Below are 24,479 nucleotides of genomic sequence, written 5' to 3' on the forward strand. Positions count from 1 at the left end.
TTTAAATAACATAACAGATCAAAATACCCTAATGACATGCCAATAGGTTAGGTACTGTCAGCCATGCAAAACCTAATACATAATTACTGCAAAAGATACCAAGTTTCAAAGACAAAAATTCATAAGAAATGGACTTAAAAATTTACCATTAAAAAAAGTCAGCTCCACACTGTGGCTTAGGTTTGAGTCATCCTCATCTAAATAATCAGACCATGCCCAGATCAAGATTCAGCGGGTCAAAAACCCACTTCCATTCCCTTTCCTTTAGTTCTGGTAAGAACACTGAAACCCAGGAAAGCAATAAAACTGAAAGATTAGGAATATATTAAGAATCATAGTATACTGGTAAATTACTAAACAGGTACAGAAATAATAAATTTTATAATCATTGTTTATACATGTCTTTTATCAGCTGTTTAAGGTGTTTCAAACTTCAGAGAATGGTACTCATTATGGCCAGTCATTTCAAGACTCAGCCACACTAAATTTGTACTCACAGTTTAAAATTTTTCAGAAAATTTTATTAGTGAATTTTAGAACGTTTAAATGCTTAAGAAAAATTGGATTTTCTAAATTTGTTTTCAATGTGTGAATTGAATGAAGTGAAAATTAAACAAAATACATATAGTTTTGAGTATTCTATGTCCAAAAGTCCCTCTGACAATTAAACAATCAGTTTACAAATTCACACTTCAGAAGAGAAAGTCCATAATTATTGAGTCCTAATAACTCTTATTAGAATCCAAAGGAATAAGTGATTTTAAAAGCACATAGAAAGACAAAGCTTGAGGTTATCTATTCTTACCAAAAACAGTACATAATTTCCTTGGTTTTAAAGACAAGTGAATCACAACTTAGTAGGAATCACATTTCCATATTAACCAGCTGGGTAGATGAGACATGATGTTTGATTGAGACTACCACATACTCTCTCTTCTTCATTTATTTTATTTTTAGAGACAGGATCTCACTCTGTCACCCAGGCTGGAATACAGTGGTGTGACCACAGCTCACTGTAACCCCGAACTCCTGGGCTTAAGCAATCATCCTGCCTCAGCCTCCCCGAGTAGCTAGGACTACAGGAGTGAGTCACTGTGCCTGGCTCATACTCTCTCTTCTTCTAATCACAGTATTTTACTTGGTTGAAGGTAGGTCCCCAAGAGAAAAAAGAATCTGAAGTACAAAATGTTGGCTCAAGAAAGAAAGGACAACTCAGAAGGTCAGTACTTCAGAAAGGTACTGTTTGACCAGCAGCCAGATCTCTAAGAACATCATGCAATTGTAAGGATACCTCTCAAAGAAAGAAAAGCATTAGTCACATTTAACCTGATCCACACAAATCAATACAAAAATAATACTAGAAAAATAGTCTGATTTTGGCAAATCATCCAAGTGATTATATTCACTATACTTAGCCCATTCCAGGTGAAAATACAAAAAAAAAAAAAAAAGGTAGAAAAGAGTTCATCTGCCTTGTTAGATTTATGAGTGCTACCTTCTTGGAATTTGTTCCTGAGTGAATGAAAGAAGAAATTAATCTAGGGAAGAACCTCTCCCACTTAAAAACAAAACAAAACAAAAAACAGAAACAGCTTCAGGAACAGGAATACAAGTACTCCATTTGTAAAATTAAGCACAACATAATTAATTCAGCTCAGCTGCTGGTATCACACTGACCTCAACTGATTATACAACTTTTTAAGTCATGAAGATTAACCTGAAATTAGAAAGCCTTAAGGGGGAGCCAGTATTCAGAGTGATCCTCAATATGGCCAATTGTTCTATACATTTATAAATACCATATTGATATCCTGAAGGTCCTCTGTGGAGTTGGAGAAGGTGAGATTTGACCAGAAAGCTTTTCCCAATTATGACTTTTTTCTCATCTCTTCATCCCAGTCACAATCAAATGCTTCATCACCTAGTTCTGGTAAAGTGAAGAGGGATTCTTTGGAAACAATCAGTTTCTCGGTGGACCCACGGAGCTGAAAAGATTTCCTTTTACTGACACGCATTGGAGCTGTGGTTGTAGGAGGGGAGCTTGGGCCTTTCTCACCTCGGTTCTTCCTTTCAGGAGGAGGGGATTTTGATTTGCATTCCGATGGGAGAGTAAAGCAGAAGTTTGCCAATCTGGCTAATGTGCAGGCATGAACCTTGCCGCTTTTATTACTGCCTGAAACCTCTTCCTTTCTGTCTCCCTCACAAGTAAGATGAGCACACCCAGTCTCATTCCCAAGCTCTAATTCAGGCTGAATAATCCTCTTCTCAGGGGCACACATCACCTTCTCTCTTGGTCCGTGTTTCTCTGGTGGCTGCTGCGACACCTCCTTTGTCTCACCCTGTGGCTGACTGGAGATCTGGTTTCCTGGGGTAGATGTCAACTTTTCTGGACGCTTCACCGGCAAGGCTGCGTCTCTTCTTGTTCTACGCTGGGAAATTTTAGGACTATGATCTGCTATTTTAGTTGCACCAGGTGACACATGGCTGTGATCTTCAAAGGAGTGGATCAGTTTTGACTTCTGCTTGAAAGTAAATTTTGCCAGTTTGGCCACAGGGGAACCTGGAGGCTTAACATTTTCAATTGCAGGCTCTTCCATTTGCGCAAGGGATTTCGGTCTCTTTCTTTTGGGTGAGTCCAGCATTCTGTCTGGGCTATGTACAGGAGTGGACTGAGGATGGGAAGGGACTGTGCACTGTGCAGGCCCCCTGGTGCTATTTCTGCACAACTTCTGGGCCCTCTCCTTGCACAGCTTCTGCAGGTTCCTGGGGACATGATGAGTCAGTACTGAGTCTGGTTTATCAGCAGAGACTGCTGCTTCAGAATCTAGTGCTAGCCTTTTTTTCTTGTTACTCTCCACATTGTCTGGCCTCCATGGAACACCTGTCTCTCCTGGTGATGGAAGCAACCCAATGTCCACTTTGCTCCTTTGACCTGGCTCACTCTTCTCCTTACCCTGAGATGTGCTGTTAGAGATCTTCGAAGCCATATTTTCTCCACAGGTTTTGGGATGAGGAGACACAACAACAGTGTTTTTAGGTTCACTCTGATGAGTTGCCATGAAATCAAACCAATCTAAACTGTCATCTCTGTTATTTTTGTGCTGAGCTGAATGTTTCCTATTTGTTGATCTATTAGGCTCCAGATGTGGTGGGGGATCTAGAACTGGGCTTCCCTCGGGGCTGCCTCCAGCAGAGGAGATATGTGTGCTATAGTTGATTTCCTGCTGTGATGAAGTTCTGAAGTTTGATTCTTCCCCTGGACCATTTCTCAAGGATCCTGGAGTAGTCTCTACCTCCAATACCCGTGGCTGGGATTGGTGCACACTCTGATTCTGTAACCTGTAGCAGAGACAAATAAACAAAACATGTCTTGAAGGGAAGAGAATTTGTGCTAACCTATTCATTTCTTTAGTCTCTGAGATACCATCTTAAAGATTTAAGTCCCACATAATTCCAAGTTAATATCAAATACAACCTCCTAGAGCAGCAGAATGAAATAATCCTTTTTTAAATCAATATACAATTTACATACTCAGATAAACACTAATTTAACCTAAAATTGTAGTAAAATAAAGAAAATGAAATCGGAGATTTGTCTACATTTTTAGATCTCTCCAAAAGTCCAATTCATTCATTTAAGATTGTTTGAAGATCAGTGTAAAATCCTCAGCTTTATCTCTCATGTTAAATGTTCAAATACAAGACAGACCTGTTGCTACCCACACAGTAGCTGATTGCTGACCAAGTAGGTTGTTGGCTAACTTGCTTAGTAGTCAGTTTGCAGATCAAGGAACCAAAGTGAAAGACTGGGGATTATGATGTCTCACATCTCTTTACCCAGTTGAGGTACTGAGTGCATCTGAGCAGTCACCTTCCTCAGGAGTCAAGAGTCTGTGATATTTCTGTACTGGTGCTCACACTGCCACCTCCTGTACTCCCATTCATGGCAGACCTCCCCAGGCAACTGTGACAATCTTTCCTGCAAAGCCCAGGCATGTTTAAACATATTTACTGGGCAGCTACTCTTTTATGAATTTGATACAGAATTAAAATCTATTTACTTTCTATGAATGAAAGATCTGTTCAGTGATAATCATTTTAAATGATTTTAAATCATTTTAAATATCTTGGGCATATTAGAAACTGAAATATTGCCAGAAGGACAACTTTCTTGTTTTTTTTTACTTTAAGTTCTGGGATACATTTGCAGAACATGCAGGTTTGTTACATAGGTATACATGTGCCATGGTGGTTTGCTGCACCTATCAACCCATCATTTAGGTTTTAAGCCCCACATGCATTAGGTATTTGTCCTAATGCTCTCCCTCCCCTTGCACCCCACCCCCCAAAAGGCTCCAGTGTGTGACATCCTCCTCCCTGTGTCCATGTGTTCTCATTGTTCAACTCCCACTTATGAGTGAGAACATGTGGTGTTTGGTTTTCTGTTCCTGTGTTAGTTTGCTGAGAATGATGGTTTCCAGCTTCATCTATGTCCCTGCAAAGGATATGAACTCATCCTTTTTTATGTCTGCATAGTACTCCATGGTGTATATGTGCCACATTTTCTTTATCCAGTGTATCATGGATGGGCACTTGGGTTGGTTCCAAGTCTTTGCTATTGTAAATAGAGCTGCAATAAACATACGTGTGCATGTGTCTTTACAGTAGAATGATTTATAATCCTTTGGGTATATACCCAGTAATGGGATTGCTGGTTCAAATGGTATTTCTGGTTCTAGATCCTTGAGGAATCGCCATACTGTCTTCCACAATGGCTGAACTAATTTACACTCCCACCAACAATGTAGAAGCATTCCTATTTCTCCACAGCCTAGCCACTATCTGTTGTTTCCTGACTTTCTAATGATCACCATTCTAACTGGTGTAAGAGGGTGTCTCATCGTGGTTTTGATTTGCATTTCTCTAATGACCAGTGATGATGAGCTTTTTTTCATGTTTGTTGGCTGCATGAATGTCTTCTTTTGGGAAGTGTCTGTTCATATCCTTCACCCAGTTTTGATGGCTTTTTTTCTTGTATATTTTTTTAAGTTCCTTGTAGATTCTGGATATTAGCCCTTTGTCAGATGGATACATTGTAAAAATTTTCTCACATTCTATAAGTTGCCTGTTCACCCTGATGGTAGTTTATTTGGCTGAGCCGAAGCTCTTTAGTTTAATTAGATCCCATTTGTCAATTTTAGCTTTTGTTGCAATTGCTTTTGGTATTTTAGTCATGAATTCTTTGCCCATGCCTATGTCCTGAATGGTACTGCCTAGGTTTTCTTCTAGGGTTTTTATGGTTTTAGGTTTAAAATTCAAGTCTTTAATCCAACTTGAGTTAATTTTTGTATAAGGTGTAAGGAGGAGCAGGTCCAGTTTCTGTTTTCTGCATATGGCTAACCAGTTTTCCCAGCATCATTTATTAAATAGGGAATCCTTTCCCCCTTGCTTATTTTTGTGAGGTTTGTGGAAGATCAGATGGTTGTAGATGTGTGGTGTTATTTCTGAGGCCTCTGTTCTGTTTCATTGGTCTATATATCTGTTTTGGTACCAGCACCATGCTGTTTTGGTTACTGTAGCCTGCAGTATAGTTTGAAGTCAGGTAGTGTGATGCCTCCAGCTTTGTTCTTTTTGCTTAGGATTATCATGGCTATACGGGCTCTATTTTGGTTCCATATGAAATTTAAAGTAGTTTTTCCTAGTTCTGTGAAGAAAGTCAATGGTAGCTTGATGGGAATAGCATTGAATCTATAAATTACTTTAAGCAGTATAGCTATTTTCACAATATTGATTCACCCTATCCATGAGCATGGAATGTTTTTCCATTTGTTTGTATCCTCTTTTATTTCCTTGAGCAGTGGTTTGTAGTTCTCCTTGAAGAGGTCCTTCACATCCCATGTAAGTTGTGTTCCTAGGTATTTTATTTTCTTTGTAGCAATTGTGAATGGAAGTTCACTGATGATTCAGCTCTCTGTTTGTCTATTATTGGTGTATAGAAATGCTTGTGATTGGTGCACATTGATTTTGTATCTTGAAACTTTGCTGAAGTTGTTTACCAGCTTAAGGAGTTTTGGGGTGAGACGATGGGGTTTTCTAAATATACAATCATGTCATCTGCAAACAGAGACAATTTAGCTTCCTCTCTTCCTATATGAATATCCTTTATTTCTTTCTCTTGCCTGATTGCTCTGGCCAGAACTTCCAATACTATGTTGACTAGGAGTGGTGAGAGAGGGCATCCTTGTCTTGTGCCAGTTTTCAAGGGGAATGCTTCCAGCTTTTGCCCATTCAGTATGATATTGGCTGTGGGTTTTGTCATAAATAGCTCTTATTATTTTGAGATACTTTCCATCAACACCTAGCTTATTGAGAGTTTTTAGCACGAAGGGGTGTTGAATTTTATTGAAGGCGTTTTCTGCATCTATTGAGATAATCATGTGGTTTTTGTCACTGGTTCTGTTTATGTGATGGATTACGTTTGTTGATTTGTGTATGTTGAACCAGCCTTGCATCCCAGAGATGAAGCTGACTTGAACATGGTGGATAAGCTTTTTGATGTGCTGCTGTATTCAGTTTGCCAGTATTTTATTGAGGATTTTCATATCAATGTTCATCAGGGATACTGGCCCGAAATTTTCTTTTTTAATTGTCTCTCTGCCAGGTTTTGGAATCTGGATGATGCTGGCCTCATAAAATGACTTAGTGGGGAGTCCCTCTTTTTCTATTGTTTGAAATAGTTTCAGAAGGAATGATACCAGCTCCTCTTTGTACCTCTGGTAGAATTTGGCTGTGAATCTGTCTGGTCCTGGACTTCTTTTGGTTGGTAGGCTATTAATTACTGCCTCACTTTCAGAACTTGTTATTGGTATATTCAGGGATTCAACTTCTTCCTGGTTTAGTCTTGGGAGGGTGTATGTGTCCAGAAATTTATCCATTTCTTCTAGATTTTCTAATTTATCTGCATAGAGTTGTTTATAGTATTCTCTAATGGTAGTTTGTATTTCTGTGGGATCAGTTGTGATATCCCCTTTATCATTTTTTATTGTGTCTATTTGATTCTTCTCTCTTTTCTGCTTCATTAGTATGGCTAGCGGTCTATCTATTTTGTTAACCTTTTCAAAAAACCAGCTCCTGGATTCACTGATTTTTTGAAGGGTTTTTCGTGTCTCTATCTCCTTCAGTTCTGCTCTGATCTTAGTCATTTCTTGTCTTCTGCTAGCTTTTGAATTTGTTTGCTCTTGCTTCTCTAGTTCTTTTAATTGTGATGTTAGGGTGTCGATTTTAGTTCTTTCCCTCTTTCTCCTGAGGGCGTTTAGTGCTATAAATTTCCGTCTGAACACTGCTTTAGCTGTGTCCCAGAGATTCTGGTATGTTTTGTCTTTGTTTTCATTGGTTTCAAAGAACTTATTTATTTCTGCCTTAATTTCGTTATTTACCCAGTAGTCATTTGGGAGCAGGCTGTTCAGTTTCCATGTAGTTGGGCAGTTTTGAGTGAGTTTCTTAATCCTGAGTTCTAACTTGATTGCACTGTGGTCTGACAGACTGTTTGTGATGATTTCCATTCTTTTGCATTTCCTGAGGAGTGTTTTACTTCCAATTATGTGGTCAATTTTAGAGTAAGTGCTATGTGGTGCTGAGAAGAATGTATATTCTGTTCATTTGGGGTAGAGAGTTCTGTAGATGTCTATTAGGTCCACTTTGTCTACAGCTGAGTTCAAGTCCTGAATATCCTTGTAAATTTTCTGCCTCGTGGATCTATCTAATACTGACAGTGGGGAGTTAAAGTCTCCCACTATTATTGTGTGGGAGTCTAAGTTTCTTTGAAGGTCTCTAAGAACTTCTTTTATGAATCTGGGTGCTCCTGTATTGGGTACATATATATTTAGGATAGTTAGCTCTTCTTGTTGCATTGATCCCTTTACCACTATGTAGTACCCTTGTCTTTTTTGATCTTTGTTGGTTTAAAGTCTGTTTTATCAGAGACTAGGATTGCAACCCCTGCTTTTTTTTTTGCTTTCCATTTGCTTGGTAAATATTTCTCCATCCTTTTATTTTGAGCCTATGTGTGTCTTTGCATGTAAGATGGGTCTCCTGAATACAGCACACTGATGGGTCTTGACTCTTTATCCAATTTGCCAGTCTGTGTCTTTTAATTGGAGCATTTAGCCCATTTACATTTAAGGTTAATATTGTTATGTATGAAGTTGATCCTGTTATCATGATGCTATCTGGTCAATTTGCACATTAGTTGATGCAGCTTCTTCATAGCATCAACGGTCTTTACAATTTGGTATGTTTTTGTAGTGGCTGGTACCGGCTTTTCCTTTCCATATTTAGTGCTTCCTTCAGGAGCTCTTGTAAGGCAGGCCTGCTGGTTACAAAATATTTCAGCATTTGCATGTCTGTAAAGGATTTTATTTCTCCTTCACTTATGAAGCTTAGTTTGGCTGGATGTGAAATTCTGGGTTGAAAATTCTTTTTAAGAATTTTGAATATTGGCCCCCACTGTCTTCTGGCTTGTAGGGTTTCTGCAGAGAGATCTGCGGTTAGTCTGATGGGCTTCCCTTTGTAGGTAACCTGACCTTTCTCTCTGGCTGCCCTTAACATTTTTTCCTTCATTTCAACCTTGGTGAATCAGATGAGTATATGTCTTGGAGTTGCCCTTCTCGAAGAGTATCTTAGTGGTGTTCTCTGTATTTCCTGAATTTGAATGTTGGCTTGTCTTACTAAGTTGAGGAAGTTCTCCTGGAAAATATCCAAGTGTGTTTTCCAACTTGGTTCCATTCTCCCCATCATTTTCAGGTATACCAATCAATCTTAGGTATGGTCTTTTCACACAGTCCCATATTTCTTGGAGGTTTTATTCATTCCTTTTCATTCTTTTTTCTTTTCCTAATCTCGTCTTCATGCCTTATTTCAGTAAGTTGATCTTCAATCTCTGATATCCTTTCTCCTGCTTGATCGATTTGAGGACTGATACTTGTGTATGCTTCATGAAGTTCTCGTGCTGTGTTTTTCAGCTCCATCAGGTAATTTATGCTTCTTTCTAAACTGGTTATTCCAGTTAGCAGTTCCTGTAATCTTTTATCAAGGTTCTTAGCATCCTTGCATTGGGTTAGAACATGCTCCTTTAGCTTGGAGGAGTTTGTTATTACCCACCTTCTGAAGCCTACTTCTGTCAATTCGTCAATCTCATTCTCTGTCCAGTTTTGTGCCCTTGCTGGAGAGGAGTTGCAATCATTTGAAGAGGCATTCTGGTTTTTGGAATTTTCAGCATTTTTGCGCTGGTTTTTCCTCATCTTCGTGCATTTATCTACCTTTGATCTTTGAGCTGATGACCTTAGGATGGGGTTTTTGTGTGGGGGCCCTTTTTGTTGATGTTGTTGTTTTTGCTTTCTGTTTGCTAGTTTTTCTTCTAATAGGCCCCTCTTCCACAAGTCTGCTGCAGTTTGCTAGAGGTCCACTCCAGACCCTGTTTGCCTGGGGTATCACCAGTGGAGGGTGCAGAACAGCAAAGATTGCTGCCTGCTCCTTCCTCTGGAAGCTTTGTCCCAGAGGGGCACCAGCCTGATGCCAGCAGAGCTCTCCTATATGAGGTGTCTGCTGAACCCTGCTGGGCGGTCTCTCTCAGTCAGGAGGCACAGGGGTCAGGGACCAACCTGAGGAAGCAGTCTGTCCCTTAGCAGAGTGTGCTGCTAGAATCCTCCTAGTTAGGATCAGCTGCTCTCTTCAGAGCTGGCAGGCAGGAAAGTTTTAGTCTGCTGAAGCAACACCCACAGCTTCCCCTTCCCCCAGGTGCTCTGTCCCAGGGAGTTTTATCTGCAAGCCCCTGACTGGGGCTCCTCTCTTTCAGAGATGCCCTGCCCAGTGAAGAGGAATCTAGAGAAGGTATCTGGCCACAGCCACTTTGCCACACTGTGGTGGATTCCACCCAGTCCAAACCTCCTGGCCTCCTTAGCACTGTCAGAGGAAAACCGCCTACTCAAGCCTCAGTAACAGGGGACACTCCTCCCCCTACAAGCTCAATCATCCCAAGTCGACTTCAGAATGCTGTGCTGGCAGCGAGAATTTCAAGCCAGTGGTTCTTGGCTTGCTGGACTCCATGGGAGTGGGACTCACTGAGACCATTCGGCTCCCTGCCATCAGCCCCCTTTCCAGGGGAGTGAATGGTTCTGTCTCGCTGGGGTTCCAGGTGCCACTGGGGTATGAAAAAAACTCCTGAAGCTAGCTCAGTGTCTGCCCAAATTGCCACCCAGTTTTGTGCTTGAAACCCAGGGCCCTGGTGGTGTAGGGTCATGATGGAATCTTCTGATCCGTGGATTGCGAAAACCATGGGAAAAGCATAGTATCCAGGCCAGGTAGCACAGTCCCTCACCGCTTTCCTTGGCTGGGGGAGGGAAGTCCCCTGGGTCCTTGTAAGTCCAGGGTGAGGTGACGCCCCACCCTGCTTCTGCTCACCCTCTGTGGGCTGCACCCACTGCCTAACCAGTAGTCCCAGTGCGATGAACTGGATACCTCAGCTGGAAACGCAGAAATCACCTGCCTTCTGCGTTGGTCTTACTGGGAGCTGCAGACCACAGCTGTTCCTGTTTGGCCATCTTGCCAGATCTCATATTTTCATTTCGAATTTCCCTTTGGTCATGAGGGAGGATGACTTCCTAATAAGGATTGTAGTTCCCTAGAAGTAGGTCCTTTAGAAAGCCTTTCCTGACAACCTAGAAATGCCTTTTTCTTATAAAGTACAATATGATCCCTCTTCTACGTGCTCACTTTGAAAAGATATTATACCAGAAAGCAGATGAATAAGTTATTCTAAAATTCATGTATAATCATAGAAAATATAAGGAAATACCTTATATTTAAATATATTTAAATACATTAAAATGTTAATGGTATATATCTCTGGGAAATAAGATTACATGTGATTTTTTTGTTTTCTAATTAATTCATCACTGCTACTTTTAAAAATACAAAATAAAAACATGCATTACCTTTATAATCAGAAAAAAAGCCCCCAAAATTATTGTAAACATATTGGGTTACATTCATTCACAGTAGGTTTGAAAATATCAATAAGCAAACCCACTTTTTTTTTTTTTTTTTTTGAGACAGAGTCTCTCTCTGTCGCCCAGGCTGGAGTGCAGTAGCACGATGATGGCTCACTGCAACCTCTGACCCCCGGGGCAAACCCATGTTCATTTTTACTAATTTGAGTTACAACCAAACAAAAAAGCAAATAGCTTTGAAAATTACTACTACCTAGCATACTTTTCAGCATCAAATTGAGGTCAGGGATACTGATAATTGTTAAAGTTCTGCAAAAATCTCCTAAAAGATGAGAATAAGTTAGGGTAGACTAAGCCCTATTATTTTAGTCTTTCTTTTTTTTTTTTTTTTTCAGATGGAGTTTCACTCAATCTTGGCTCACTGCAACCTCCACCTCTTGGGTTCAAGCAATTCTCCTGCCTCAGCCTCCCGAGTAGCTGGAATTACAGGCGCCCGCCAACACACCCAGCTAATTTTTGTATTTTTAGTAGAGACAGGGTTTCACCATGTTGGCCAGGCTGCTCTTGAACTCCTGACCTCAAGTGATCTGCCCACCTTGGCCTCACAAAGTGCTGGGATTACAGGTGTGAGCCACCGTGCCCCGTCTGCACTCTGTTTTGAGGCACATAGAATGGCCGAGTCAGACTGTCACCAGCATAAAGCATTTTCTGGAAGTAAAGCGTGATAAAACTATAAATGGTCTCATTATAATTATCTCCTTAAGGAACAGAGAACTCTTTCCAAAACAGTAAAAACTCATATGCTGGTTGGGTTTTTTCTCACTTGATAAGATTAGCGTCAGATTGTGTCTTGGAGGTAATTCACTTTCATTTGCATAGTACCTGGCTTTGTTGCTTTCAGGAGGATCAACACCAGAACATGCCTCTACATTATAAATAAATACCAGTAGAAAAAAACATTTTAAGGTAGAATCCTGTCTTTTAGATTGTCAAATACTCTTTCGTTTTTCCTTTCTTTCCCTCCAGGAGGGTCGTTTTAAATTTGGGAAGTCTAATTGCCATCTTTCTAATTCATAACAATGATTCTGGGCCTCACTTTTTCTCCTTTCCTGAATCCAGCATATGTCAGTTTCTGGTAGCTTGGATCAGTCAAAATGAGCAGCCTCCCCAAAAGCAAAGCCAAGCCCAGGAGTGGCTTGAAAAGAATCAGCTACATCAAATCATAAACAACCCAAAGGAATAACTTTGATCTTGGCACCATGTTCTGGATCATAAAATGAGCCAGGAGACCAAAAGAAAGAGGGGTGAATTTTATACACAGTGCAAGTTTACTGCAGTCTGGCACCTGGCTATTAACAGGATAATGCCCATCCCCACACTTCCCCAGGAAGGCTGTGCTGAAGTTTCAAAAATTAGAAAGAGAAGGCTGCTGTGAGAAGGAAGAATTCTCAAGGATTTTTTTTAATGTAGTCAACAGTCTCAATGTGGTCCCCAAATTCTTTGCAGCTGTTCCACTTTCTCATGTACTTCATTCACCAGACCCCGGCTTTGAGACCAACACCAGTAAGAGCTGCAGGTCAATTAGTAAGCCATTCACACTGATCATGAAGACACCAAAAATGGATAAACTTGCCATTCCTCACTCCTATTTCTCAGGCTTACATGCAAAACCTAGGTTTTTAGAAGTCCACATATTTCAGGAGTATGCGAACATTAAAGTTTGGGCAAAATTTTTTTGGTAGAGTCCACATTCACACTAAGGCATGTGACACGTTTCTTCCCATGTATCCTCCTTGTCTATTATTCACATTTTAATGAGTCATTAGAAAGGTAAGTTTTGAAATGTTGCTTCTGTCATTGCTGAGTTGTTATCTCAGCCAACACAATGTAGAGCAAAGACAAGCTATCCCCACCGAGCCTGCCTGAATGTCTGATGCCCAGAAAAGTGAACACTAAAATGCTGGTGGGGGTGGTGTTCGCAGTCACTGAGTTTTGGAGCAGTTGATTATACAGCAGTAGAAAACTGAAACAGTCCCCTATAGATAGTATCTGCCTGTCCTAAGAACTTACTGACCCAACACCTGATAGATAGATTTTTCCACTTAATGCACACTTGCTTTGTTTCACTAAATGCCAAACAAGGATTTTCCATTGTATGCCTTTCTGGGTTTTCATTCCTCACCTTTCAAGTCTTCTAAGCTCTTCACTCAAGAGGCTCTGCAGCTCTAGCTTTTCCAGAATAAGTTCACACTGTCTCTGGTACTGCTCTCCAGGGTTTTCAGGAAAGGAAGTGTGGAGGGCATTCACACCTCCTAGCAGTGCACCTCCCTGAAGGGGTGAGAAAATATCGGGAGAGTCACCAGGCCAGCCTGCATAGCAGTAAGTACACTCTAGGGACCAGCAATCCCCGGGGGCTAAGACTGCCCTTTACACCCCTATACTGGGTATGAAAATCACTTGGGAGGCTTTTTCAACTTTCTATAGTTCACTCCCCCAGTTCTTGGTGGCAATCATTGCTCTAGGAAGCTATACTGTCACTGGTGGGCTATGAACATCTCTCGGGTGTGTTGAGGAAAAAAACGATCGAAGCGCACTACTTTACATCAATGGGCAAAAGCAACGCCACCCATGCAGCAAATATCTCCAGGACACTGTTTCCTCTTCATTTAATTGGTTACCTTTGGATATATTTCCAGGAATTACTAAGTCTAGAATATGAGCATTTTAATAACTTTTGATATGTTAATAAAGTGTCCTTTTTTTAAAAAAAATAAAGTTTGTAATTAGGATAAAAATTAGGTACACAAAATATCCTTACCTGCATTGAGGATTCCATGACTGACACCACCGTAATAGCGTCTTCCAGAGTTACAGTATCACGAAACATCAGGCGAGCATGAGCTAAGAAAACAAAACACATTTGTTTTTTAGGAATATTTGAGGTGAGAAATGTAATTCTCTAACCTCCCCCTCCTCACCATTTGTATTTTATGAATGAGCTATTAATAACAACATAATTTTACTAGAACAAGCACAAAAGTCAACATTCAACTAGCTTTAAGGTTGTTTCTATAATGAGCCTAATCCTTCTGTGTAGCCCACACAATCTTGTATATTTATATGAAAAAGTACTCTGGGCTCTAGCAAAGAAACGGGCTATATAAACATACATTTAATATTCAGCAACTTTAGTCCTCACTTTCTAGTCTTTTATAAAACTACACAAAATTAAAACTCATTTTTCATTTCTGGCACTCCTCTTTATGATCTATGGGCTTTTCAAAGCTACCAAACAAGCAATTCTAAATTCTGAGTATTTCTTGCCTTAATATTAGCTATAAATCCTTGAAAAAAGAAAGTCCATTTGTTTTACAGTATTTTTTATTAAGCTTATATTATTTTATTATTCAGTTCATGTGAATTCTTTTTTTAGATTTAAACAAAAGCTAAAATGTAAAAGCCAATGTTAGAAGAAAAGAATTAAGATACATGTTAGCTATATGTATATATGTAATGGGGCAGGGCATGGCATTGTCAAGTTGGTTGTTATAATGACAGGGGTAGACTGCAACTGGCAATTAATGAGCAAGAACTGGTGATGCTATATGGGAAACAATTCCAAAGAAGAAACTGTCCCACTCAAAATGCTAACAGAGCTACCACTGAGAAACAAAATATCAGAAGTAAGGCTTTCTAAGTGAATGGTATATTAAGTTCTAGGAGGTCCCGAGATGGCACAAAGATTCCTCTTTCTTAATGACACCACATTCCAGTCAATACTCATCATCTGTCCTCAGAGGAGCAGAGATCTTCTGGCTCAGAGCCTTTATTTTTAAGTGACTATGAGCACCTTAGAGTGGGAGTTATTCTCATTCAACTTTGAATCCATGGTGCCAAGCCCCATGCCTTGCACACACGCAGCATTCAATACAAGCATCATTCGCTGAATGAAATAGACCTTCTGCTAATCGTATTAAGCTTTCCAACAGCCGAATGGTGGTCCGGGCAGCGTTCCGGGAATCACTCTGCCTTTGCATCTGGTAGTACCGGAGAAGAACTTGATTGCCCACGTCAGACAGTGTGGGCTGCAGATTCCTTATGAGGCAGAAATAGGTTTTCATCTTTTCCATGCTCCAGAGCTTCTCTGATTTGCTTGGGTAACCTGTATGTATCAGGTATTGGGTCAGTAAGTTCTTATGACAGGCAAACATCTCATTTTAAGGATTTTTATAAAGTTCTGGTACTCATTTGTTAAAAGATAACCTTCATGTTTTGTGGTTATTGAAATCTAGACTTGTTGTCTGCATAGCATACAATCAGCAGTCTTATGATCCAAGCTTAATAAAGGTAAGCTTCCTGCCTTTATTAAAAATTATTCAGAATAATTCTGGTCTGCCCAGTAATCAATAATATTCAAGTACATCTATTTTTTTTTTCTGAGATGGAGTCTCGCTCTGTCACCCAGGCTGGAGCGCAGTGGCATGATCTCTGTTCACTGCAACCTCCACCTCCTGGGATCAAGCAATTCTCCTGCCTCAGCCTCTGCAGCAGCTGGGATTACAGGTGTGCACCACCACGCCCAGCTGATTTTTGTATTTTAGTAGCGATGGGGTTTCATCATGTTGGCTAGGCTGGTCTTGAACTCCTGACCTCAGGTGATCCACCTGTCTCAGCCTCCCAAAGTGCTGGGATTACAGGTGTGAGCCACCACGCCCGGCCTGAGTAAATCTGATTTAAAGAGAAGCCTACATTTAGAGATTTGTTTCACAATTCATTCTGGTTTTATGTGCAAGAGGTGAGCGTTAATTCTGTATCATAAGGTTGTCCCCTTTCATCATAAGGCACATATTTATAACAACTTCAGTCTCATTAGTGGCAGGTAGAGAAAGGCCCTTTTCCTTCAACTCAGTATTCTGAGGCCCCGTAAGTGGCTCCTCTCACTGCTTTCTGTCTAAGCTTTTCTCTATTGCCTGGTACTACATAGCCTATCTTGGGTATTTATTTAATTTTCTTGAAAGGGAATTTCTTTTAGTTACAGCTAATCTCTCTTTGTTATTCTGAATGCTTTGTTTGTCTTCACGTACCTTTATTTTCCAAGATAAAGGAGGAAATGATACGATCCCAGTCTTCATTCTTGGTATCAAGCAAAACCAGGATCAGGTCAAATCGACTTAAGAGTGGGCTGCCAAGGGCAATGTTCACAGACACGGACTCCTGGGGGTCGTACTGGCCTTTGGGGTTCGTTGCTGCCAGGATGGTGGTCCTTGTGTTCAGCTTGCACACGAGGCTGCCAGGAGAGACAGTACAATTCACTGATTGTGAGGTTCAGATAAAATGCAAGATTACAGCTGTTAATAAAATGGGGCTGCTCTTGCACCTTGAAAATCTACGAACTCCTATGAAAGAAAATGTAGAATGACAGAAGGAGATATCACAAACATCAACTTCCAACAAAGTATACTGAAACTATTCTATCTTAAAGAGAAGTAACCGTTCAATAAACACTTTTTATGCCCCTGCTATGAGGAGACCCCTCTGCTAAGTGCTAAGAAGTATCCAAAATTAAACCAAACTCTTCTTAAGGGGCTTGCAATCTACTAGCTATAATGTAACACAAGGCAGAATATGGTTAAGTTCTAAAAGAATAAAGTTCCCAGGGGAAATAGGGATGATGTGTATTCATCTATGTGGATAGAAAAGATGAACACAGAAGCAAACACTGTGAAGCAGCTTTTGAACTGAAGCTTTCAAGACCTCTGGACATTTTTAGGTGGAGAAAGACAGGCATTTGCAGAGGGGGTGAGGGTAGAGAGTGAGGATGACTCTGGAGAATAGTGAGTGGTTGAGGCAAAAACTTTCTGTGTATTCACTCATTTTGTTTTGATTTTTTTTCTAAACACGAAAGAAACAAAAAAGAGAGAAAGAGGGAGGGAAAGGAAATCAGAAAATATGATTGATTTGGCATTGAGTTTTTGAGGAGCCATTGTGAAGGGAAGTCTGATGAGGACTGGGTTGGTGAGTGGGTTGGACAGGAAAGGACTGTGGACAGGATGCAGGGTAGGGCTCTAGTACAATGGTCCAGTAGAGGGACAAGGTAGTCCTAAATGGAGCGTGGCAGGATAGGGATGGATGTGACATAACTTAGATATTGTTTTTAAACTAATTAATGATGGGCTAGTTCTCAAAATAATGTTACATATTCATTGGCAATAACAAATGTAAAAATTTGAATCTGTAAATTTGTATGCTGTGCACTTGATGCCCATTTTTAGTTATAGTGGGATGTCTGCCTCCCAAGTCACAGCCCTATGACATCAGCAACATGTATTACATTTGTTAATCCCTGATCTATTTCTAGCTAGCAGCTACTTCATTCCCTGAGGCTGAAAATGTTTGAGAATCTTTATTTGTGGCAAGTGGCACAAGACACTCATTAAATAAATAAGAGAAAGATAAACAAGGCATTTTTACCAAAAACTAAATTCCCTTTTAAAAAATTAGTGACAAGGAAAAATTCTGGACAGTCCACATCTTATAATTTATGTGTCAAAATGGCTTTTGTAAAGACAGTTGTATAGAACTTGGAATATAATTTGCCATAGAACAATGTAATAAGCGGTTCCTAAGTAACCCACAAAAGCACATTTAACCCACACTGAAGACAGACTATTTGTATTTCTTATTTAAAAATGTCCACAACACTGGCAATGAAACAAAATACAATTGCATATGACATAATTTTTATAAAATTATTTTTAATGCTAGGTCAAATGAATTGTTCATTCATCCTCTCTCTGACCAACCAATATTTATAGACCATTTCCTTTGTGCAAAAAGCTGTACTGAGAATCCAAAAAGGTATATATCTCATCTCTGCCGCCAATTAGTTTACAACAGGACTGCTGGGGAAAGAAGAGGTGGAGCAGAGTGCCTGCCAGATCGTAAGTGTGCAAGGAGTGCTGGTGTCAGTATCAGCATTAGTATCAGCAGGGAGAAACTTCGGTGAGGACACCTGGAGATCTATAGGGGATATAATTGGAAAGTTTTCCAATGTATGAGAAGAAAAACGAACACAGAAAGAAGGTGGTAAATTATGCCTAAGGTAACTGGGGGAATTAATTTTTCCATTAGAAAAGCTTAAGCTTAAGAATCATGCTGGTGGATCGCCAGAGCTCAGGAGTTTGAGACCAGCCTAGTCAACATGGTGAAACCCCATCCGTACTAAAAATACAAAAAATAGCCGGCACGGTGGTACACACCTGTGGTTCCAGCTGCTTGGGAGGCTCAGTTGGGAGAATCACTTGAGCCTGGGAGGTGGAGGCTGCAGTGAGCCGAGCTTGTGCCATTGCACTCACAAAGCAAGAGACCATCTCAAAAAAAAAAAAAGTTGGGGGTGGGGAGAACTAACAAAAATTTGTATGCAAAGAAAAAAGGCTGTCTGAGGTGAAGTCAGCAGAAATAGGAGCAAGGAAAATACAGGAGTGGGCAGAGGAAGAGGAGATTATGAGAGGTAAGTCAGGCAGATCCCCGTACCAAAGAGGGAGGATGAAGACAGTGCCAGGACAGACAGGGTGGTCTCTAGGCATTTGAAAGTGGGGAAGACCGTATGTAAACCTGGTGGGTACAGACCTGTGATACAAACATTTTTTAAAAAACTAAATGGGGCTTTAGAAAACAAACACAAATACATACATACAATCTAATCCTAAGTACACTGCGTGTAGTAGTGGCTCACTAAATACTAAATGAATGAATTCATAGACTGTAAGGTAACTCATTTTTCTATCCCATATGAACTCTACCTTCTTCAACAATATTAATAAAAATAACTACATTTTTAATATCAAGCAAGCACTGCATTAGGTTTACAAAGATCATCCCTAATCACAGCAACCTGAAGGGTAGGTGCTATTATCACAAACTTAGAAATAAGGAAACTAGAAGTTCAGGAATATTAACTTCCCCAAGGTTACACTGAGAGGAGCAGAGCTGAGATTCAAACCTAGATCTGCTGGGCTCCAAAATCAATGCGCTTTTACTTCCAGACTGCCGATTCTGCCTGGGATTTTGGGCATCAATTTATTTGCCTTACTTTATATGTATATATATATTTTTAAAAGACATGGTCTCACTCTGTTCCCCAGGCTGTAGTGCAGTGGAGCAATTACAGCTCACTACAACCTCAAACTCCTGGGCTCAAGTGATCCTTCTGTCTCTGCCTATCAAGTAGCTAGCATTACAGGTGTACATCACCATGCCCAGCTGATTTTCAGAAAATTTTTTGTGGAGGTGGAATCTTGCTATGTTGCCCAGGCTGGTCTTGAACTCCTGACCCCAAGAATCCTCCCGCCTTGGCCTCCCAAAGGGCTGGGATTACAAGTGTGAGCCACCATGCCCAGCCTATTTTTGTCCTACTAAATGTGGTCTTCCTTGAGAGATTGTGATTTATTGTTATAATCCTCACACTGCCTGGTACATAGTAAATGCTTAATAAATGTACATAATTTAAACGACAAAAATAAATCTTTACTTAGTTCAGTATTTCTGAAATTCAGCATTATTTTACATTTACAGGCTTTGTCATAAAAGGATGCTGATACATATTTCTTTTGTATTAAACTTCAAGAAGTAAAGACATTCCAGTCTCTGAAAAAACTACTTTTACATTTATTTAATCCACACATTTAAACGTCCTACAAACATAGTAGTAACTGTTCTACTAATAACTTGTGTAACCTAACATTGTAAAGTTATTTTTACCAGTAAAGACCCTTAAGAAAGTGCCCTTGTTTTTGTGAAGGTCTCCCATTACTCCCTTTACGGGATGATCCTCATCTTTACTTATGGCTTTGATCACCACCTATATGCTGGTACTTCCAAATTTATCTCCAGCCTGTGGCACCAGGTGCTATATGTTCACCAAACCTTGTTTTCTTTTCATCCTGGGAATAGAGCAAGATTGTATTTCCTATTCCCATTACAGTTAAGTAGGGCTATGATGCCAAGTCTGGACAATGAAGTAAAGATAGAAGAACATAAACCACTTTTAGGTCTGGCCCCTAAAAGCCTTCCTGTGCAATCTTTTTCTCTCTCTTTACTAGTGGAGTACAGAAGAGGATAAAGCCCTGGAGTCAGAGAGCCACATGAGAGAAGGAGCTTGGGCCTGGAATCATTGTCGGAGCAGAGCATACCACCCTCAATCCACATCAGACTGACACGAACAAGAAAAACTTCCTTTGGCAAAGCATTGCAGGCACGTGGTGAGCACAGGAAAAAACTGACCAATCTTCAAAGAGAAATGGAAAGCAATGAAGATATCTCAGAAATTTGAGGTTTTGAAGTGTTAGGGAAAAAAAATTGCTTCTAGACCCCAGACAGTAAGAAGCAAAACTGAAAAAAGCTTGAACAAAGGCCCAGTAAATTTTCTCAGTTGTATAAAGTCACTTAGATTGAGCATGAAATCTGCTTTAGATGGTCGTAAGGTAGCCACTGTTAAGTAATGAAGCCCACACCCATGTTCTTAGCAGCACTATACACACAACAGCTGAGAGGCGGAGAAAATCCAGGCGTACATAGATAAAGGAATGGATAAGGAAAACGCGTCTATACACACAATGGAAAATTGTTCAGTCTTAAAAAGAAAGAAAATGCGAACACATACTACAACATGGAAGAACCTTAACTATATCATGCTAAGTGAAATAAGCCAGTTACGAAAGATCAATACTGTATGATTCCACTTACGTGTGAAATACCTAGAGTAGTCAAATCCATAGAAACGGAAAGTAGAATGGTGGTTGCCAGGGGCTGGGAGGAGGAGGAAATGGGAGTTTTTTTTAACAGGTATAGAGTTTCAGTTTGCAAGACGGAAAGAGTCCTGGTGATTGCTTGTACAATATGACTTATACTTTTTTAAAATTATTATTATACCTTAAGTTCTGGGATATATGTGCAGAATGTGCAGGTTTGTTACATAGGTATACATGTGCCACGGTGGTGTGCTGCACCCATCAACCCATCATCTACATTAAGTATTTCTCCTAATGTTATCCCTCCCCTAGCCCCCTACCCAGTGTGTGATGTTCCCCTCCCCGTGTCCATGTTTTCTCATTGTTCAACTCCCACTTATAAGTGAGAACATGCAGTGTTTGGTTTTCTGTTCCTGTGTTAGTTTGCTGAGAATGACAGTTTCCAGCTTCACTCATGTCCCTGCAAAGGACATGAATTCATCCTTTATGGCTGCATAGTATTCCGTGGTATATATGTGCCACATTTTCTTTATCCAGTCTATCATTGATGGGCATTTGGGTTACTTCCAAGTCTTTGCTATTGTGAACACTGCTGCAATAAACATACGTGTGCATGTGTCTTTATAGTAGAATGATTCATAATCCTTTGGGTGTATACCCAGTAACGGGATTACTGGGTCAAATGGTATTTCTGGTTCTAGATCCTTGAGGAAATCGCCACACTGTCTTCCATAATGGTTGAACTAATTTACACACCCACCAACAGTGTAAAATAGTTCCTATTTCTCCACATCCTTTCCAGCATCTGTTTCCTGACTTTTTAATGATCACCATTCTAACTGGTGTGACATATGACCTAATTGTGGTTTTGATTTGCACTTCTCTAATGACCACTGATGATGAGCTTTTTTTCACGTTTGTTGGCCATATAAATGTCTTCATTTGAGAAGTGACTTTTCATATCCTTCACCCACTTTTTGATGTGGTTTTTTTTTCTTATAAATTTGTTTAAGTTCTTTGTAGATTCTGGATATTAGACCTTTGGAAGATGGATAGATTGCAAAAATTTTCTCACATTCTGTAGGTTGCCTGTTCACTCTGATGATAGTTTCTTTTGCTGTGCAGAAGCTCTTTAGTTTAATTAAATCCCATTTGTCAATTCTGGCTTTTGTTGCCATTGCTTTTGGTGTTTTAGTCATGAAGTCTTTGCCCATCCCTATGTCCTGAATGCTATCACCTAGGTTTTCTTCTAGGGTTTTTATGGTTTTAGGTCTTATGTTTAAGCCTTTAATCCATCCTAATTTTTGTATAAGGTGTAAGGAAGGGGTCCAGTATCAGTTTTCTGCATATGGCTAGCCAGTTTTCCCAACACCATTTATTACATGAGGAATAATTTCCCCATTGCTTGTTTTTGTCAGGTTTGTCAAAGATCAGATGGTTGTAGATGTGTGGGATTATTTCTGAGGTCTCTGTTCTGTTCCATTGGTCTATATATCTGTTTTTGGTATCAGTATCATGCTGTCTTGGTTACTGTAGCCTTGTAGTCTAGTTTGAAGTCAGGTAGTGTGATGCCTCCAGCTTTGATCTTTTTGCTTAGGATTGTCTTGTCTATATGGGCTCTTTTTTGGTTCCATATGAAATTTAAAGTAGTTTTTTCTAATTCTGTGAAGAAAGTCAATGGTAGCTGGATGGGGATAGAATTGAATCTATAAATTACTTTGAGCAGTATGGCCATTTTCACAATATTGATTCTTCCTACCCATGAACATGGAATGTTTTTCCATTTGTTTCTGTCCTCTCTTATTTCCTTGAGCAGTGGTTTGTAGTTCTCCTTGAAGAGATGTTTCACATCCCTTGTAAGTTGTATTCCTAGGTATTTTATTCTCTTTGTAGCAATTGTGAATGGGAGTTCACTCATGATTTGGCTCTCTGCTTGTCTATTACTGGTGTATAGGGATGCTTGTGAATTTTTCATATTGATTTTGTATCCTGAGACTTTGCTAAAGTTGCTTATCAGCTTAAGGAGATTTTGGGTGAGACAATGGGGTTTTCCAAATATACAATCATGTCATCTGCAGACAGAAACAATTTGACTTCCTCTCTTCCTATTTGTACCCATTATTTCTTTCTCTAGCCTGATTGTCCTGGCCAGAACTTCCAATACTATGTTGACTAGGAGTGGTGAGAGAGGGCATCCTTGTCTTGTGCCAGTTTTCAAGAGGAATGCTTCCAGCTTTTGCCCATTCAGTATGATATTGGCTGTGGGTTTGTCATAAATAGCTCTTATTATTTTGAGATATGTTCCATCAATACCTAGTTTATTGAGAGTTTTTAGCATGAAAGGGTATTGAATTTTATTGAAGGCCTTTTCTGCATCTATTGGGATAATCATGTGGTCTTTGTCATTGGTTCTGTTTAAGTGATGGATTACGTTTATTGATTTGCATATGTTGAACCAGCCTTGCATCCCAGGGATGAAGCCAAGTTGATCGTGGTGGACAGGCTTTTGGATGTGCTTCTGGATTCAGTTTGCCAGTATTTTATGGAGGATTTTCTCATCGATGTTCATCAGAGATATTGGCCTGAAATTTTCTTTTCTTGTTGTCTCTGCCAGGTTTTGATAGCAGAATGATGCCGGCCTCATAAAATGAGTTGGGGGGAGCCCCTCTTTTTCTATGGTTTGTAATAGTTTCAGAAGGAATAGTACCAGCTCCTCTTTGTACCTCTGGTAGAATCTGGCTGTGAATCCGCCTGGTACTGGGCTTTTTTGGGTTGGCAGGCTATTAATTACTGCCTCACTGTCTCTACTAAAAATACAAAATTAGCCGGGTGTGGTGACGCATGCCTGTAATCCCAGCTACTCAGAAGGCTGAGACAGGAGACTCGCTTGAACCCGGGAGATGGAGGTTGCAGTGAGCCAAGATTGCGCCACTGCACTCAACAAGAGTGAAACTCTGTCTCAAAAAAACAAAAAACAAAACAAAACATATATATATATATATATGAGAAATTTCCTGTAGCCTTGGAGACCAGTCAGATATTCTGATCCGGTGGTTTGCATTAAAGGGAAATGATAATTCAAATCAAAACTGCTTCATAAATCAGCCAAACTTTAGTCACTTGAGACACGAGAAAGAGAAAAAGGGAAAGAAAGCAAAAGCAGACATATTCAAGAGTTTCTGAAAATGATGTGGCAAGGTACCAAATGTCTCAAAGGAAAATCTGAAGTGGTTAGAGAGGCAGGGCCCCAGAATATCTAGATGATGATGACTCAGTGAAGGATTCCTATTCTAGGTGGAGAAGTAGATAAGGTTTTTCTTAATAGATTCAGAGTATTTTATTTTGGTAGAATTCATAATTAAAGTGTTCCCTTTGCACACTTAACCCTCTTATCTGCTATTAATTAACTTCACGGCATGCTATAAGTCTCTAGAGACATTTTCTCAGGAGTTTTGCATTTGGCAGTTAACTGTACACTTTGCATCAGGAAGATTAACTGGCCTCTAATTAGGGGTAATGAACTTAAGATTCTGAAAACTGGTAGCCAAAAAAGTTGGATGAACTACTGTGGAGGCTCATCCAACTTATTCTTAAATTGTAGAGTGAGACAGAGTGTTATGAAAAATGAACACATGAGTTAACGTGGAACTTTTAGTGTTTTCACTGGTTCCCACCACCAAACAGATGATAGATATACAATTGTAACTAGGGGTACACACAACCC

The 24,479-nt window shown here is 39.9% G+C and overlaps 1 protein-coding gene and 1 long non-coding RNA gene across 4 annotated transcripts in view; one reads left to right on the top strand and one right to left on the bottom strand.

Moving 5' to 3' along the window:
• Positions 1-499: 499 nt before the first annotated feature.
• MCM9 (minichromosome maintenance 9 homologous recombination repair factor) overlaps positions 500-24,479 on the bottom strand; it is a 114,979-nt gene continuing 90,999 nt past the window's right edge. For all 3 annotated transcript variants that reach the window (XM_055391956.2, XM_055391957.2, XM_031011914.3), the window contains 5 exons: positions 16,091-16,293; positions 14,965-15,168; positions 13,825-13,907; positions 13,189-13,334; positions 500-3,339 (listed from right to left, as the gene is read on the bottom strand). In XM_055391956.2, the coding sequence (XP_055247931.1) occupies positions 1,869-3,339; positions 13,189-13,334; positions 13,825-13,907; positions 14,965-15,168; positions 16,091-16,293 (2,107 nt within the window). In that variant the 3' untranslated portion in view covers positions 500-1,868. The remainder of the gene's footprint in view (positions 3,340-13,188; positions 13,335-13,824; positions 13,908-14,964; positions 15,169-16,090; positions 16,294-24,479) is intronic.
• The window catches only part of LOC129534539 (uncharacterized), a 43,708-nt gene continuing 36,963 nt past the window's right edge, over positions 17,735-24,479 (top strand). Inside the window, exons 1-2 of the long non-coding RNA XR_008681160.1 lie at positions 17,735-17,947; positions 20,108-20,266. This is a non-coding gene — a long non-coding RNA (uncharacterized lncRNA). The remainder of the gene's footprint in view (positions 17,948-20,107; positions 20,267-24,479) is intronic.

Source organism: Gorilla gorilla, chromosome 5, assembly GCF_029281585.2.
Source record: "Gorilla gorilla gorilla isolate KB3781 chromosome 5, NHGRI_mGorGor1-v2.1_pri, whole genome shotgun sequence".
Lineage (NCBI taxonomy): Eukaryota > Metazoa > Chordata > Mammalia > Primates > Hominidae > Gorilla > Gorilla gorilla.